Source organism: Pteropus alecto, unplaced genomic scaffold (assembly GCF_000325575.1).
Source record: "Pteropus alecto unplaced genomic scaffold, ASM32557v1 scaffold24, whole genome shotgun sequence".
NCBI classification, from domain to species: Eukaryota; Metazoa; Chordata; class Mammalia; order Chiroptera; family Pteropodidae; genus Pteropus; species Pteropus alecto.
In genome coordinates, this window is record NW_006439192.1 from 13,157,636 (window position 1) to 13,177,480 (window position 19,845).

Sequence of the window (19,845 nt, forward strand, 5' to 3'; positions counted from 1 at the left end):
TTGAATGACATTCCTATGTATAATATATTCCTTGTGGTTTAAAAAATTATCATCATAGCAGCTATGACTATGTTCCTTTACCTACTCCCAGTCCAAGAATGCGGAGGAACAGATAAATATAGAGTGATTTGATATAATAATAATCTTAAATCTGTTCTCTTTTGTTTTTATAAAAATAAAATTTGAAATTGAGAAAAGCAATAACAATTACTTTAAATATATTTCTTACACTATAGTTGTAATTGTACTGGGTAGGGTAGCAGATAACTATCTTCAACTCCAAACTGGTGTTTACAGAAAAGGCATTAAGCTGAGCTTAATTCTACAGATGGCCCAACAAACAGATTCTGGTTCTTTACCAGGGTCCACAAAAAAGAACTAGAAGACATACAATTCATGTTTTGAAACAACGATTTTGTTTAAGTGTGGCTACTTTTCACATTCTTAAAGTATGTATTCAGCTTTCTATTATTGGCAGTAATGCCTCTGTTAGCATCACTTAGGGCAAGTTCCTAATAGAAAAATAATACCCAGAAGAAGTAAATAAATAAGAAAAAAAAGGGGTGAATTATTTCTTATTGATAGGTATTTTGCATTTTTTGAAGCATGGAAAAAATGGAATATTCTGCATTGCCTGGAGTCATAAAGATTCCAAAAGAATAGCAACCTGCAGTGGTGATGGTTTCTGGTAAGTACTGCGTATGGAATTATACTGTTTACAAAAGATACATTCGATAATACCAATTGTATCCTAATAGCACATATATTAAAATTTTTGATGAGGTCACTTTATATAGCTCTGCCAACTCTCATAAATATTTATAAGCCCATATAGGTACATTATATATTGCTGTGATATATCAGTAATAAATAATAATGCAATAATGTTCAATAAATAAGTAAACCAGTAATTGCTTTCTAAATGAAAATGCTACCTGAATTATAACTGAAAGACTGTGAATTGCTTCAAAGAGTCTACATGATTCTCATCATATTTTTGAGGGTGTGGTACTTCAGTTTTACAAGTGATTCAAAAGATATCAAGTGCTCTAGAAACTTCTTCACAGTTTTGTAGATGCTATTATTTATAAAAGAATAAAAAGCCTTTGCAAAGAGGAATAAGGTAATTCATGTGGGAAATGCCTTTTTTTAGAAACTAACTTCTCTGACTCTGTTTCAGAAATATGTGCTTTTTAAAATTCTGTTAAGTCCTAGGAAAAAGTAGCTTTCTAAAAAATATATGTGAAAGAATTGGCTTTGGGCTGAAAAAAAGTTTTTAGTCAGATGATGTTACCCTGTAGCTATAGGTATTGTCATCTTTGACAGGTGATGCACTCACACATGGTTGTTAAGAATATAGTCATTTGTCTTGTCTTGCGATACCCAGCCCAATTTTCTTATCTTCACTTTTTAATTTCAATGGAAAAAAAATACTATGGAAACCAAAATTCTTGACCAGAAAATTAAAATTTTCACAAATAACAATTTTAGTGATTTTTCTCCCTTGAAAAGAACTATTTGCTAATTGATACATGCCAAACTAAAAAAGATATACCTGAGTGTTTTTTGATTAGGTAATACGTAATTAGCTTTACCATGTACTCTCAGGGCTCGACTTATTGGATAAATACTACAGTCAATGACTAAAGTCTTGTAAGCATAGGTCATCACCACCCCTTAGTAACCTCAAAAGTTTGGTGGACCTAATGATGGTTTACAGAGCCTTTTCTAAAAACTTTTAAAACCCTGTAATACGTTAATTCATATACATATTATTTTTTTTCTTTCTAAAGGAATCAATAGCCCTTGCATTATGGAAATAATATAGTGGGGTATTAGAGCTTCGTTAAAATATATAGTATCCTTTTAGGGAGAAGGGGTCCTCTGAATTTCTAGTTATATCACTTAGAATATACTACAAAAATGTTACAACTTATACACCTTGGACTTGCCATAATAATAGTTCATGTAACCGGCATTATAAATGAGTTGTTTTAAATATAAATTTTGAATTGGGAAATTTTGAAGCTGAACACCTAATATATATGTTAGTTATATCATTATGTTTTTCCTCAATCAAAAATATTCTATAAGAAATAGTTTCTAAATCAAAATTTATCACCTTTAAATTGATTTAAATGGATTACCATACTTAGTACTATGTTATGTAAATACACTTGCTTATGATTGGTTATATCATTTACACAGTGCTTTTGAATGTTCCCTGGGCTTTCCAGATGAGGTCTCTATTCTAAAATACTTATATTTGAATTGTACAATTCTGGCTTTGTTCCCTTGAATTAACTATTTAGAATGTTTTTTTCCCTATTAACTTATTACATTTAATTTCAGTATTATTCGAACAATCGATGGTAAAGTGCTACACAAGTACAAACATCCTGCTGCTGTATTTGGTTGTGATTGGAGCCAAAACAATAAGTAAGTATCTTTCCTAAATAAATAATAATCACATTTCAGAGATTTTTAAGGAATCATAAAGTATGATTCCCATATGTAATACTCATTACTCTTTTTAGGTGATATTCCCCTTGCCTAGCCTTGTAATTATTTTTTCTAGCTGGCCATTTTTATTTTATGAGGTTTTTACATGATGTAGAAATATCAGTTTCCTGCCTCAAGACAACCTCTGATGCTTTAGGATAAAGCATAGGCTAAGTAATGAAAAATGGAAATCAGTCCAATCGATGAGTGGCTTCTATCAGAGAAGTATGGCACTTTCTCTAACCCTTTTAGGAATCTATGCAATGGTCTCATTCTGCCACGACTTTCCATTGCCCCTGATATAAGGCTAAGGCTTCAGCACTGGATGATTCCCAATGTGTGAAACTTACGTGGATGGTTTTGAAAGGTCAGCCTTGCTTAAGAGCCTAGTATTTATCAGGTAAAAATCAGCTTAGATTTAAAAACTAGTCCATGTCAAACTTCCATTAAAATTGACCTTTTAAGTCACTGTACTTCCAAAAATTGTGTGCTTCAAACTTCTCTTTGACAGGATATGTTATATTTAAAAACAAACATTCTTTAGATATTGTGTAAACAATGTGAATTATCTTACGGTTTCCATATTGTAGGTGGAAAAATATATATATTAAAATATTAAAACCTTATACTTGTGTTCTTATACTTGAGTCAAATCGCATATACAAAATGATGGATCTATGTATTTCTTCCAGTAAATATAGAATAATTCATAACACACTGTTAGAGGTTATATGCAAAATGAGCTCTTGACCAGCTTCTCCCCCAGTATTATACCTTATCATCTCTCGATTTCCATTTCCAGTCAGCCATCAATTCTTGTCACCTCCTCTATCTAAATAGTCTTCTTTTTTCCAACCATCCCTCCTGTAACAAAACCAATAATATTTGTTTGTTTTTGGACTTCTGCAAAAGCCTTCTAAATCAACTCCAGATTTAGGAAGTGTCACCACTTCCTTTCTCCCTGCCTTGTCTATGTGCAATCAGAATGAGCATTTAAAAATGCAGATCTGAGCACACCATCCTACTGCTTAAATCCTTCAATAGGTTTCCACTGATCATAGGATAAAATGCAAAATCTTAGGAAGCCATACAAGGAAATCCCTACATAATCTGGTTCCTGCGTACTTTACTAATCTCATTTCAAGCTGTTCCCCTGTTCTTTGCAGCCAGCCACACTTTCAGTTTCTTGAACTAGCCAGCTCATTTTCACCCCAAAGCTTTCCCTTATGCTGACCCCTTTATCTGATTCTTCTCCCTCCCACACTGCACAGCCCATCTGAGTTGGATATAGATAATTTCTACCTATCTGAGCTCTCGGCTCAAAACCACTTTCAGAGAAAAGCATTCTCTGACCCCATATTAGGTAAACTTTCTCTATAATATGCCTTCGGTGCACTTAACATAATAAAATTGTGAAATTGACTGTCTCGTCCTTTAAAATGTAAGCTACATGAGATTAGCAACTGTGATATATTTTTGTAGTGATATATTCTAGCCAAACATTGTGTTCAATATACAAATCACCTTGTATCTGATTAATGGAACAATTCCATATTCTTATTTCTTGGTTTCATAGGATTCATAAGCATTTGGCTAGTTGAAATAAAAACTAGTTATTAATGCAATATGCTTTGTTGGTTAAGAAGGCATTTTTTTTAAAAAAAAAACAAAACAGTCCTTTATACTTAACTATTATGCTTACTACCAAACCTACCTAATAAATTTCATTTTTATTTTTAAAAATCTTTTAAAAATGTTCTAATCGCTATATTTATATTCCACTTAACATCTTAGGAAATAAGTGAAAAATACCCTGAACTTATAAAAATTGATTAATAAGATATCTCTGAATATATAATTTAGATGTCCATATACACATTCTTTGAATGTTTATTATTTTATTTCTAAGGTTTTATACTTAGGTATCTGCATATATGTGTATACACACACACACACACACACACACACACACACTATACAAATAAATATATTTCCCACTTATGGAAACCATTTTATTTACCAGTGGGCCTTGGGCAGGTGTAACCTGCACATTTACAGATTGGCATGCCAACTTGAAAACTATTTCTTCAAGTAAGATTAAATAAATACATTTAATAACCCACATGACAAAAATCAACCATTTGAAGTTTGAGTAAGGTGTTCTGTGACAGTGGGTCCAATATATGTAACTGTTGTTTATCGAACATATAAACAGTCCTCTTTACCTTTAAGGGATGGGGACTGGATATGTGATTGATAACATTCTTCAGGGAGACGGTTGGTACATGATTTCTACAGGTCTGCCAAGGACTCATAATTTCTTTGGGAACAGTGTTCCAAGTATGACCATCAGAGTAAGCTTAGCTTACTCTTACTCTTTTGAGAATAATGAGATAAGATCATTTAAAGATTAGATCTATATATTATATTTCTAGAGGGTCCTTAAATCAAAAAAATTAAAGCATCTCAAGTTCAGAAAGCAACCAAAGAGAATTGGCAAACGAGCACTGTGACTCACTGTCAGATGAGACAACCCTGATCTGTGGGGAGCCTCCCAGCGCCCTTCCAAAAAGAAACATTATTTGTCCCCAGACCACAAAAAAATTGATCAGTGGTCAGGACGTGTAGTAATTAATTTCCTTATCAGCAAGTAAGCAAATCTCACTCACCATTGGAAACCCTTCTTAAGACCCAATTGTTGTAAAATATAAAGTTCTGAGAAATAGAAATAGTCAAGAAGTTATAAATCTGGACAATTTGAGAAAGAACTTATAAAAATATAAATACCATTATCTCTGATCTAACACAAATAAAATAAAAATCCAACTGATAAAAAGGGAACATTGGCAGAGAAACTCTTTCCATACTAGGGCAGTTTCTGCAAATGATATTTTTATTTATCTAAGTTCTTTGTCTAACTTCATGAAGGAAGCAAAAAATTCTAGCTTTAGAAATTAGAACTATGTACATTTTAAAATGATCAGTAACAAATAATATCAAATTTTTTATATTTTAATGTGCCATTGACGATTCTTCAGAGACATGATAGCCACTGGCTGTGAAGACAAAAATGTTCGTGTCTATTATGTGGCCACCAGCTCTGATCAGCCGTTGAAAGTATTTAGTGGGCATACAGCCAAAGTGTTCCATGTTAGATGGTCTCCTCTCAGGGAAGGGATTCTTTGCAGTGGCTCTGATGACAGGTATGTGTTTTTGAACTCTAATTTTCTAGTACTTTAAATCATAAGCTTTTCTACAAATGTATTTATTTATGCGCTCAACTTACATGTGGAAATATTTTAAATATGTACTTAAAATATAAGCAGTTAACGAATATCTACTTGTATTCAAGAAAAAGTAAATTAAATTTTGCCATCACAGATTTCTATTTCCTTACTTTGCTTACTCTGGATGCCCACTTCTATCTTATTAGCAATGAAGTTAACAGAAACAAAAATTATAAAAGGTTATATCGGGAAAGGGAAGATCTGAAACAAGTAAATCACTGTAAAATATAGAGAATTTACTTTTAATAATGGTCACATTTTAATGAGAAAACAGCTATACTCTTTTTTCTTTAAGAAGGGGATAAAAGATGATCATATATTTTAGTATGAAGAGAAGATATTTTAGAAATTAGAGTGATTTAACTTTTTTTTAGTCTTTATGGAAATTTCTGAAATCTTGTCTATATTTTATATTTAAACATGATAGATATGCATAATAAATTTGGTCACTATTTGAGTATGAGATAAATTTAGGTATAAGAAATCTTATTTTACGCAAATAAAAGTTGTAGCAGATAGTAACCACAGATTTAATATTGAAAATTAAGAATTTTTATCTTGAAATTTTGGCATAAAATCAAATTTAGTAATAAAACAATTGTTAGATTTCTGTCGGTTATCACTTGAAATATTACTTATAATAAGGTCATTGATATGAGTTCATTTTCAGATTGTTCCAGTCTCTTATTACAGACTCTATTATAGTCTTATATATGAAAGTATGCTATCAAAGTAATTTAAATCCTAACATATTTAGCACCAGAAAAAAAAATAAGTTGTGATATACATGGGACATTGTCCTGCACTAGGATAAAGGGAAAAGTCTTTTTATATAAAGCAGAAAAAGCTATGCCTTAAAGAAATAAAAATATATGTTTCTTTTATCATATTATATAACCTTTGAACTATTATAATCTTGATATAAGTTCATGACTAAAAATTAATATGAATTGTCCAAGCAAAGTTGGCACTGAAGGTCTTAAGTTTATTTTGAGTTCAAATTTTATTTCAGTAACATTCGTACTTGTACAATTAGTAGATTCAATTAATTTCATGAATCCAGTTATATTTAAATTTTGTACTTGATTGAGAGTGATTCCACACTCACTAAACAACTTATTTTACTAACAAAAATATGAAGGGATGATTTACTATATTAATATAAGCATAATTATGAATTGATTTTTCAAATAATATTCATTGTTATAATACTATATTTTCATTGTTTATAAATAATTTGAGTGCTCTTGAATTATTGTATTCATTTATGAATCATATTTTCTTTGGCTTTCTCTGGTCTGCATATTTTATTTTAAGAAATGAATTTTTTAAACATATAAACTGTAAAATAGTATACTTAATATACTATTTAATAGTATGTTTAATTCATTAGTAAATGACCAGTAAAAGTAAGGGAAAAAATACTGTATATTGGGATAAGGTAGGTCTGGCATAGTTAATTACTTATTTCCATCTGCTGTAAAGAAGAGAATCTTCACTTATCTTGAAATAGAAAATGCTATTTTTAATATACTGAGAAATAATTGTGTGCTCCATTAAGAATATGTTAATATTTTAAGTAAATTATAACTTGAATGGTATTATGTCCATAATATTCTGTTTCAGTTCTGTTCGAATCTGGGATTATACTCAGGATGCTTGCATAAATATTCTTAGCGGACACACTGCACCTGTAAGGGGATTAATGTGGAATACTGAGATCCCATATCTACTAATATCTGGCAGCTGGGACTATACTATAAAAGTGTGGGACACTCGGGAAGGAACTTGTTTGGATACTGTGTACGATCATGGTGCAGATGTTTATGGTAAAATGTTTTTCATGTACTTTTAAATTTTGCTATGTTAATGATGATTATGATTTTTGAGCAATATGGTATTTTTTGAAGTCTTGCAGTGTTTCATTTAAAAATAACATTATTCTCATTAGAAACTATAGTCTATTATTGAACTATGAGAATACACAGAATAGAAAACATCATCAGAAATTATCAGAAGGTAATTATTGTTAGCATTGTAGTATCTTCCTCTCTCTCTCTAAGGGTATATTTGTGTTTCTACACACACACACACACACACACACACACACACACACACACACGGCTTGGATTTTTCTCCCTCTCTTACCATCACTTCAGAGATAAGTTGTAAAACAGGAAATCATTAATAAAGTAGATAAAGCTTATTTAGTCATTCTTCTACCTCTGTTCATAGATATTTAGTGTAATGTTTTGTTTTTTAATATTATTGAGCTGGGTATGGAAAATCAAATTTCTTATCTTTTGCACAACACTTTACTCTCATTTGTAGCACCCAAACCTTGATGAGAGTAAGGAGGTGAATTAAGGATGCAAATTTAATTCCTTAAAGAAAGTAAATCTAATCTAGCCATTTGTATCCACGTGCTTTACCACAATGGCCTTTTAATTGAGGCAGTGTGGGACTGAGTGTGAGAGAAAACCCCATTTCTGAACATTTTAAATTGAAAGGTCCTCAACTTTTTCTTGTAGCTAGAACTTCCATCCATCCATCCATCCATCCATCCATCCATCCAACTGTCCATCCATCCATCTATCCATCTATCCATCCTTCCATCCATCAAGTCACCAATTACTGTGCATTCTATTGGTCTTAACAAACTGAAATATAATTTCAACAAGTCACCAATTACTGTGCACTCTATTGGTCTTAACAAACTGAAATATAATTTCAACATTTTCTTCCAGGACCATTTGCTTTCTAATAATTATTCAGTTTGAATTCATTTTTTACAGAATATGCTAAATAATTTATTATATTTTCATATTATTTTTAGCCAAGAAAGAAATGTTATTTGAAACATTTCTTCAAAATTTCAATTTTGTATAAGTTTTCTGAAGTGCATATAGATCAAAAATATTTTTCAACGTTTATTTTTATTAAAATAGGTTTATTTTTTCCATCAGGCTTAACATGCCATCCAAGCCGCCCCTTCACTATGGCCTCCTGCTCCCGGGACTCTACAGTGAGACTGTGGTCATTAACACCTTTAATTGCTCCTTTACAAATAAATATTCTGGCAGACAGATCTTGGGAAGAAATTATCGGGAATTCTGGTATTGAAAATATGCATGTATTAGATTTTATTTTTAAATAATATTTTATAGCAATTTTTTCTCATTGAATTATGTCTATTCTCCAGATTATGTTATACAACAAGGCACTCCTCCTCTGTTGTGTGGTAAAATGTCAAGAGATATTAAACAGGAAATAGAGAAACTAACTGGTAATCCTCAAGTAAAAAGACTAAGATGGTTTTCAGAATGTTTGTCAGTAAGTATAATAGGAATTAAATGTGAACATTTTCCCTTTCACCACAATGAATCATTGCAGCTATTGTCATGAAGTTATCACATATTTACACGTATCATCCCAATTCAGTGGGTCCCTCTGAACAAAATTTATACAGCATAAGAAAGCAAATGGAAACTAGAAATAATAAATGAGATAAATCATAGTTATTATTTTGTTAATTTTCAATTTTCGCATGCCTGCATTATATTTTTGAAGATGCAAAATAGTTTGGTTTCTAATTCATTGTTATATCTTTGGGTATTCTATATCAACTTTTTAGCCTCCAGGTGGCAGTGACAATTTATGGAACTTAGTTGCCGTGATAAGAGGGCAAGATGATAGCTTACTTCCTCAGAACTACTGTAAAGGAATAATGCATTTGAAACATCTGATTAAATTCAGAACAGTAAGTAAAGTATGCAAATGTTATATGCTCAAGCAAAAATAATTTTTGCCTTGTCACTGTTAAAATATAAAGATTATTTTAAAAATTTATGCAGTTTGTAGACTGAAATAAGCAAACATGGAGGAAATAAATCTTTAATAAAAACCAACATGATAACAGTTGAAGGCAGCCATGCATAGTTGAACTTCATGAAATTTTTCAAAGATCACTTGGAACTACATGAAACACCTTATATTTACCCTACAACCAGATGACCGTGACATATGCACTATTCTGACTCTAGTCTCAGAGGCCCAATAGGCTGTATTCTGAATACGTTTTATTAAAACTGATCATATTATAGCTCTTAATACATTTTAATACAAAATTATTAGTTACCTTAAACCTGAAGCAACATACAGTACCAACAGCAAACCAGTCCTAGAACCAGAAAGAAGAAATAGCAATGAAATGTCAATGGTGAGCTTAACTGTTAGAGCACGGAGAGAACTGTGAAAGGGATATGGATTTGATGGTCATAAGAACAGTTATTTTCATAAAGAAGAAGCACTTTTTTAATCACAAACTAAACACATGATATCTATAACAGTTACCTATTGACAAATAGGAGCCAATTAGAGTAAGCCAGTTATTTTAATTTTCATAAAAGGCCTATATATATTTTTTCAGCAGTTATATATCATTTTATCACTCACTACGTTTTGGTCTCTGAATCCATGTGTAAACACAACACCTGGTGAGTTTTAAGGACAGTGAGATTTAGCCTATCCACCCCCACACCAGGAGTCTCTGCTCCCCACCCACACGAAAACACTGAGTTTAAAATGGTATCATATTTTGTAGAGTTAAAGTATTGATTTTTTAAAATATTTCATTTCCAGTGCTATGTGTTTTTAAAATATGTATCTATATAATGCTTTCACAGTTATCTGTTATCACCAGCTCTTGTGTAATGAAATTTAGAAAATTTTATTTTTTTTATGACCAGTCTGAAGCCCAAGAACTAACAACAGTCAAGATGTCTAAATTCGGTGGTGGTATTGGTGTTCCTACTAAAGAAGAAAGACTGAAGGAAGCTGCTGAAATCCACTTGAGATTAGGGCAAATTCAGAGATATTGTGAACTTATGGTTGAACTTGGAGAGGTAATGTGCTATTAAAGCAAAATTAATGAGTTCGACAAAGTATTCTAAGTATTAGTTAAATACTAAATGTTAAGCTTATCCTTTTTTTTTTTTTAGATCTAACTAGCTCTCTGCCATCTGATAATCAGGTGTATGCCTTAGAACAGTAGTCATTAAAGTAAGAATCAAGGCTAACAGCATCAGCATTACTTGACAACCTATTATATGTGCATTTCCCATCCAAACCTACAGAATCAGAAACTCTGGGGATGGAGCCCAACAAACTGTGCTTTTATAAGCCCTCCTGGTTATTCTCATGCATGTTAAATTTTGAGAACCATTGTCTCAGGCTGGAATCTTTGATTCCTAAAATATATCTATGTTGCCCACAGTAAATCCCCTTCTTAATACTATTTGTCATAACTAAATTCCACACTGGCCAGAAAGAGGGTTTCCACTGAGGATCATCTGGTGACACATCCTGATTTTTATAGAGGACTGGATTGATAAAACAAAGTTCTCAAAAAGGTTAGGATTAATCTATCCTGTTAAAATTTGGCATAGTGCTTACCTTTGGAAAGTGGGTGGTAACTAAAATAAAGCAAGGAAGGCGAAGGCTTCTGTTTCTTGATCTGGGTGCTGGTTACATGACTATATTCAGTTTGTGAAAACCTATTGAGCTTTTCATTTTTCTCCATATGTATTTTAGTTCAACAAAATTCTCCAACCCCTCCAAAAAAAAAGATTAGAGTAGCATGGACTCATCTTATACTTGATCATTTTTGGAAAGCTCTAAGTTAATTAATTTTATAATTACAAACTATGATATTAATACTTGTAAATGATATAAAGTAAAACAGCAATAAAGTTATAATAAAAGATATCAAAATTATTATTTTAGGCTAATTAACAATTTTCTAGCCTTAATTGAAATAGGACTCTACTGTTTTAGAGCTCTATTTAAAATGAAATTATGATTCATGTAGCGATGTTTGAGAATATTTTTTCCTCAGTTCTAGACATGAAATCAGTGAAATCCATATTTTTAAGTAACAATCACAATCAGCCTTGATTGAGCAACGAACTCCTTTAATAGTAGTCTAACTTTTAAAATATGAAGATAGGTATTATTAACTGTAAAGAAGGAATTTACAATAAATGAAATTTATAAAAATGAGTAGGGACAGAATGAAAATAGAAATAAATGTCATATTTGTTAAATATGATTAACAGTGAAATAAAAATTTTAGTATATATTATTTTGAACAGAGAATGTGGAGTACCATGGAGTACCACAGAACAAATTATTCTGGTGTTGTGTTGGAAGATGAGTTAATATATTTTTCAAACCACATACTTAGTTATTATCCTTCCCCCATCCTTACCTTCTTTCTCTCTCCCTCTCCCTCCTCTCTCCTCTGGTTCTCTCTCTCCAGGTTTGAGATTTTCTCAGCTAAATAATACAATTTATATATCGCTTTATTTTAAAATATAGTAATATTTATAATATATAGAATTTATGAGTTAGAATATAAAATAATCCTAGAAATCCAAACACTCTAAAAATACTCTAAAAACTTGTATTATCAATATGAGTTCATTTTAAAAAGTCTGTTGAGAATTGAACAGTGCAATTACAATGGCTGTTTCAGCCCTTCTTTTCTTCTCTTCTAGTGGGACAAGGCCTTGTCAGTTGCACCAGGGGTCTCTGTGAAATACTGGAAGAAATTAATGCAGAGGTGAGGCAGAGAGTCTGTGTCCTAATAAATGTTTTTAAATATGTTAAAATAGAAACAATATATAAATACGATGGCAACTTTTGAGATTTTTACTTTTATGCTCTTTTAAATAATAACTGAATTTTATATCTACTGATACAATTAATTAATCAGTTACAAGACATTTTTGTATTCTTATATTTGACCTAACAGCTGATAAAGACAATGGAAGACAAATTTCCCCGTGTCAATGGAAGAAATGACAGATTAGTAAACATAGTCACTAGTTACTGTATTGCTTTTGAAAAATAAGTGATAAAATTTTCTGAAGGTTACCAAATGTTTGTAGAATACTTACTCTATAAATAATCTCAGAAATTCTCTCTGTAGACACTAATTCCTGCCGTTTCTTCTCCATGGATATAATTGAGGTATCGATGATAAAGAAGAGTTTGACCATTGAGCAAACTTAACCAGATGTCCTTATTCTAAAATGTAATAAACAAGATTTTTTCTAAGATATATTAGTTTCCTAGGTCTACCATAATAAACAAACATTGTTTTGTGTGGCTCAAAACAATGGAAATGTATTCCCTTGTAGGCTGGAAGTGTGATATCAAGTTGTTGGTAGGATTGGTTCCTACCAAAGGCTCTGAGAAAGATCAGGACCATGCTCCTCCCCAATTCCTGGTTGTTACTGGCAGTCCTTGGCATTCATTGGCTTGTAGACACATGGCTTCAAACTCTGCCTTGTCTTCACATAGCATTATCCCATGTGTCTCTGTGTGTAAATTTCCCTCTTTTAATAAGGACACCAGTCAGGTGGGGTTTAGGGTCTACCCTAATACAGTATAACCCTGTCTTAAATAATTACATCGACAAAGACCCTATTTACAAATAAGGTTGAATTTACAAATACCATGAGTTAGGACTTTAACATATATTTTGTGGGGACACATTTGAATCCACATCATAAGATTATTCTCTATTCTATTCATTCATTCAACAAATATTTATTTAATACTCCCTATGTGTCAATATTGTGCCAGGACTGTAGAGTAATATTTAATGAGCATTCACCTTATATCTGGCATTAAAAATGGAAAGTTTTGATTTTTATTCCATGGTACATGGTTTAGGAAAAAATTCAACTGCAACTCACACGTACAAATAAAAGTCAACCACAGGCAAAGCACGAAATTTCAAAGGATTCAGACATTTGCTGTGAGAAAGGAGAGTGTTCCCTACCAACTGCTTTCCCAACTATAAATTAAGAAGCAGGCCGACTCCAGCCCTCAGGCCGACTCCTACTCAAACTCTAAGATTCCAAATAATCCCATTCCTGTACCCTCACTGCACAATTGTAAATGTTATTGCTTCCACTGAAATCTTAATAAAGTCAACAGAGGATGTTTATATCACAAAACAATTTCGTATCAACTTCAGCAAAAACTATTTCATTTATCTTTGAAAACCATCACCTGATTTTCTCTGTCCATCATTCACATTGTGGCCATAAAATGGCCTCCCCACAACTCTAAAAGTTTATATTTTATAGACCTCGCCATTTAGAGGATTGATTGGCAGTCTCTCAGTCCTAGTTCCAAATGCCTGGGAGAATATTGTTCCTAAACAGCTATAACAAGGAAATCACGGTCACATGTTAAAAACATAGCCATTGGGGAAAATCACAATGACCCTCTGAATTGGAGACTGTTTACAGTGAGCTGGGCAAACAACATTGAAATGTCCACTATACCTACCCAAAGACTGGCAATTGAAATGTAGTTTAATTCAAATGCCAGTATAAATTAACTATACCAAATTTGTATTCAACAAAACTGAGGTTAAACATTAATAGTGGAATTAACTAGGTTGGTCATTGAGAAAGTGGGACTTAGATAGGAAAAGAGAAAAAGAGAAGCAGAAGGTGATAGATAAAGAGACACACACACACATAAACTGTTCATAATCTCCAAGATGAGGATCCCTTTTCCCCCTTACATATCTGGAATATTATTTTTCTTTAAACCACCTTGCTTGGGGTACTTAACAATATTCTGCATTTTATTATCAGTATTATGTTCTTATATTATACTTTTTAATGATTTCTAAAGCTAGCTGCACTTAGAGGCTCACTGTTCATCAATGTGCTAAGGTACACACCCACATATTTATTAATCCAGTTGAGAGCGATCTTCCCATCACACATATCAATTTTACGACTTATTCAGAAAAACATATTGTTCATATTAATAGGTAAGCTACATTAATTTTAAGATCTGAAGTGTTCAGTACCTTTAAATATGAAAATATGTAGTGTTCTAAGGGAAAACAAGTACGTATAGTATTATTTCAGAAAAATTTTGTCTTCCATGTTATGATCTGATCATAAAATCTCTTTTTAAAAATGATATGCAAAACGGCTTTATAAATCTTCCAATTTTAGAAATTTCAGATATGTCAGAAAAATTTCAGTCCAACTGAGAACCTTGAAATGAGTGTATTTAAAAAAAAAAAATTCTTATTTTATTAGGAGAGCTGATCAATTAATCCAGGAAGATAAGGATGATGTCATTCCATACTGCATAGCCATTGGTGATGTAAAAAAATTAGTTAATTTTTTCATGTCCAGAGGTCAACTTAAAGAAGCTCTGCTTATTGCACAGGTACATGCACATAATTACACAGGCTGCATATGTTGGTGGGTGGATGTGGAAGGGAGAAAGTTTGGTTGACTGACTCGCCTTCACATGAATGACAAAGTTATAGATGGCTTGGCTTATGCCCACCTCCCGGCCTTCTATCTCAACATTTCAGTCGCACTATCTTTGCTCTGATCACTAAACTTATTTTAGATCCTTACACATATAAACACCTCTGAACTCTGAACCTTTGTATGCTGCCGAACGTTATATATGCTTGAACAGCATTTTCTCGTAACTATTTACTTGAAGCTTCAAGTAAATGTTGATACAATGAAGTCCATTTCTTTTTTAAAATTCTAAGGGTATCTCCAAAACGCAGTATAAATTTCAAACATGATTTAAGTATACCTTGCTCAAAATAATATTCTGAAATTGGCCAATTCCTAACAATTAGCTAAAGATTAATTGAAATGTTCGTTAAATTTTAGGCTGCTTGTGAGGGAAATATGCAAACCTCACATGTTTCTGCACCTAAAGGATCTTCCTACTCTGATGATATCTGCAAGGAAGACTTTAATGAGTAAGTGATTAGGGTCAATATTTTTATGATTGGTTTCCCTTTAGGAGTTTTTGAGGGACCTGTAGTTCATCCTTATCTGTCTACAGAGGACTTGTGCATTTCTCACCATAATCTAGTTCCATTGCAGCATCCATCCCCGATAAATGAGGAAATGGCAGGAATGTAGACATGGCCTGGACACACTCTATGTAGCTTTCAGAGAAACAAAATGCATTTTAGTAAAGAGATTGCAGATAAAGCACCTAAACACTTAAAAACTGAGCAAACCTGTTGGGAATGAGGAGCAGTGAAAATAAAGTGTGTCGCTTATTAATGTTTCGCTATAAAGTCAGTGTGGGTGATATCATGGTAATTGTGTTCATAACCCCATGACCCCAATATTAGTATCTGGAATAACAGTTAATCCTCCTCCAAAGAAGAAATCCAAATAGTTATGTTTTTAAGAGAAATGAATTTCTTCAGCCTTTTGACTTTTTTCAAATCAGGCAATCTACCTTCCCTTGCCTCTTCACTTGGCTCCTATTTTTACCCTAAAAATAGGATATTTGAACTTTTAGGACACCTATCAAGTAAAAAGGGATCATAAAATGTTAAGCAAATAATGTATTGAGACCAACAATGGTGTTTTGCTGACGCTCTACCATTTCTCAACTTGGCATTTTAAAGATCTGACATATACTACCCATATTCCAGTCACCATCTAAATTTTAAAAATTAGGCTTTTTTTCCACCAATTGGGTGGGCTTATCAGCTCATTCTACTAAGAAAGACTGCTTTCCTGATATTTTTCTCCAAACCAGGCTTTATACCTAAATCAAAGACGTCAAATTAAATTCTGTTCGATGCCTTAATCAGCTTTTTATAAAAGGGTATTAGTTCACTTTTATGATAGAATGCTTGTGTTTATCTAGAATATATACTTTTTTTTCTAGACTCCTGCACACAGTCAGTAAGGAACTGGCAGAATGGTATTTTCAGGACGGTCGAGCAGTACTAGCTGCATGTTGCCACCTTGCTGTAGATGATATTGAGGTACAGCGTTTCAGACTGGTTTATGTGAATGAAAAGCTCTTAAGATGTCATGTTAATTGAAGGGAAAAAACATGATGACTTCCTGTGTAAGATCTGGTTTTGCGTGCTTTCCAAGCCAGAATAATTACATGCCTAAAAAGCAGTAACTCTACAGACTCTGAGATGTTTTTAAAAATTTATATTTTTATCACAGATACGTATTTGTAACAACCTTACCTTAAGTATTTCAGCATATATGAGAAGCAGTAGTTTTGTAAAGGGAAAATCACTGCACTTGGGCTCAGAATTTCCAACTTTTGAAAGCACTTATTTTTAAGTATACTTTAGTATATTCTTCACAAGTTATATTTTAAGGTATTTTTCTTTTGACCCAATAATGTACTAAGGAAAATATTAAGTAAAGATATAGATTCTGTTTTCATGTATCTTTAGACATATTGGCTTTAAGACATATTGATAATCATTATACACCATTGGAGAAGCTTTTAAGAATTTACTTTTTTTGGATAGACCAAAAACATGTTGAGGATATTGCAGAGAGACTGTTATTAATTACAAAAATATGAGCAAGGATTCTAAACTCTTAAATTCTGACCTTATGAAATTTAATTTATGTCCCTTCGACTTTTCCATTTGAAAATTGCAGTTACACTGACATACTTTATAGAAATATTATATTCAACGTTTTATAGGAATAACTGATTATTGGTTAATACAATCTTATCTACTTTATGAGCTTGATGGGAATGGTCATCCTACCCAGCGTCTACGAAACTGAAGACATTGTTTTCTTCTCGAGAAAGCTTGCTATGACAGACCTGATTCGTGGAAATGAACTGGAGTTGGCGGTCTCTGTGGGCACAGTCCTAGGAGAGTCTGCAGCACCAGCAACCCACTATGCCCTAGAATTATTGGCGAGAAAATGCATGATGATACCAATATGGTAAGAATTTATAAATTAAAAAATAATTTCATGGTGATGGAATGCACTTTTTAAATATTGTAAGTTGCATTTGATAACGTGTTGGGAGAGTATAGGGTCTCCTTTTTTAATAAAAGATAAGATTGCGGGAGGAAATAGTGATATGAGAATGTAGTTGTATACTACGGTGGTTGTATAATGAAATCTACCATGACCCATTCTGAAGTAGCCCAGCTGTAATTTCAAGCACTTGAAGCATCATGAGACAATAAAGTGTACTTAAGGTTATCAAGACCACACATTCCCACATGTCCACTACAGTCAATCTTATCAAATCTTATGTCTTGATTTAAGGTTTGGAAAATGAAGTCACTTTTCTAAAGGAGAAGAATAACAAAGATGGTTTAGCTGGAGACTTGGAATAGGGCATTTTCCCAAACTCAGGCAGTACTTTAAGAGACAGACCCTGGAAAGCCCCTTAGGTAACCTGGAAATCCTAGTCAAGTCAATTCTTGCTCATATCTGTAGAGCTTGTTCTTAGGGCAGACAGTCCTTCATTATGGAGGCACTTTTAGGAAAGATATGGTGCTGTCATTCAATACATATGTGTCGAATAAAGATGATTTTAGACTTTTATCTTCTCTTTTCCCAAAATACATAGATTCTCAAGAAGTTTCTAAATAAACTTGTTTATCAGGCCTTTGACCTCTCCCCATTGTACACCCCATGCACACACATACCATACCACTCTTAAGATGGAACGATACACTATTGAACACTACAGATAATAATAATAATAATAATAATAATAATAACAACAACAACAACAACAACAGCTCACTACACTTCTATACTGCTTACTGTGTGCCTAGCACTGATTTAAGCACTTTGCATGAAATACCTCAGCAGATACTATACAGTAGATATTGATTAGCCTCAGGTCTCGGTAAATGGTAAGAGTTAATGTTCAAAGCTACATAAACTGGCTCTAGAGTTTATGCTCTTAGCTACTGCCTTAGTCAGTTCAGGCTGCTATCACAAAATACCACAGACTTGGTGGCTTATAAACAATACAAATCTATTTCACACAGTTCTAAAAACAGAACTCCAAGGTCAAGGCGCGGGCAGATTTGGTGTCTCATGGGAGCTGGCTTCCTGGTTAATAATTGGCCATTTTTTGCTGTGCTCCTACGTGGAAGGGGTTAGGGAGCTCTCTGTGGCCTCTTTTGTAAGGACAATAGTCCCTCCTCACCTAATCACCTTCCTAAGACCCCATCTCCAAATACACTGGAGATTAGGTTTCAACATATGAATTTGGGGAGAACACAAACATTTAGTCTCTGGCAGCTCTCACACTATACCACTTTCTTATCTGGGGGTGTCAAGAACTATAGTAGTCAATTGCAGTTATCCTGACTTGCCTTAGAACCATCCCAAAGCATGAGGTCTAACTATTTATTTATTCACAATTATTTATTCAAATTATTTATTCACAAAGGTGACTGCATGCTAAAAATCATCATCTAATCTAAATAAGATGTGATTCCTTTTTTAAAAAAAGCGAAGGTAAAAAGAACAAAAATAGATATTAAATTTAAAAGTGTTCTAAAAATCTTTCAACTGATTATATGTCTTAGTTGTTTTTCATATAAAACAAACTTCTGTTTCCCTGTAACCCCCCGCCTAAGAGTTCTTTTATATGTCTATTATTTCAGGTTTATTTCCAAGGCAAATTTGTAATAGAGCTCCATAAATTTTAAAAAATAATAATTCGGATAGCAGCATAATTTCAAGAGAATGTTCATAATTTTATAAACCAAAAATTCAAATTTTATATTTACTGGTTAAAGTTTGCTGCTTCTTGGTTCTCACTGCGTATTTATAGCACTCATATACAAAATTATTTTCTTTTTAGCTTTCCATCTGTTGGATACAGGTATTATCTAGTTTTATAAAAAATGTTTAATGAAAATTTTATATTTTATTTTATTGGAATACCAATTCTATATTAAGAAATTATCATTAATTGTTTTTACTTTATTGTTTTACAGAATACCAATTCATTTATATAATTTATAGCATATAAAACTAACTACAAAGTCATGAGAACAATTCCTATAACCTAGATACAAAAGCACTCATGATTACATATTTAAAACTGACATAATAAATGAACTGTGGCTTTCTACAATATAAAATATTAGCTAATTCAATTAAGCAAATTAAAATGCTTGTTCTGATAGTGAAATTAAAGAGTTTTAGATCGTTTAGTT

At 32.4% G+C, this 19,845-nt stretch overlaps 1 protein-coding gene across 1 annotated transcript in view; it reads left to right on the forward strand.

Moving 5' to 3' along the window:
• WDR17 (WD repeat domain 17) overlaps positions 1–19,845 on the forward strand; it is a 67,728-nt gene that overhangs the window by 36,171 nt on the left and 11,712 nt on the right. Inside the window, exons 10-22 of the mRNA XM_025050025.1 lie at positions 606–688; positions 2,353–2,439; positions 5,541–5,705; positions 7,416–7,618; positions 8,756–8,905; positions 8,992–9,122; positions 9,424–9,549; positions 10,538–10,693; positions 12,347–12,411; positions 14,927–15,059; positions 15,527–15,618; positions 16,551–16,650; positions 17,454–17,593. Of these exons, the coding sequence (XP_024905793.1) occupies positions 606–688; positions 2,353–2,439; positions 5,541–5,705; positions 7,416–7,618; positions 8,756–8,905; positions 8,992–9,122; positions 9,424–9,549; positions 10,538–10,693; positions 12,347–12,411; positions 14,927–15,059; positions 15,527–15,618; positions 16,551–16,650; positions 17,454–17,593 (1,631 nt within the window). The remainder of the gene's footprint in view (positions 1–605; positions 689–2,352; positions 2,440–5,540; positions 5,706–7,415; positions 7,619–8,755; positions 8,906–8,991; positions 9,123–9,423; positions 9,550–10,537; positions 10,694–12,346; positions 12,412–14,926; positions 15,060–15,526; positions 15,619–16,550; positions 16,651–17,453; positions 17,594–19,845) is intronic.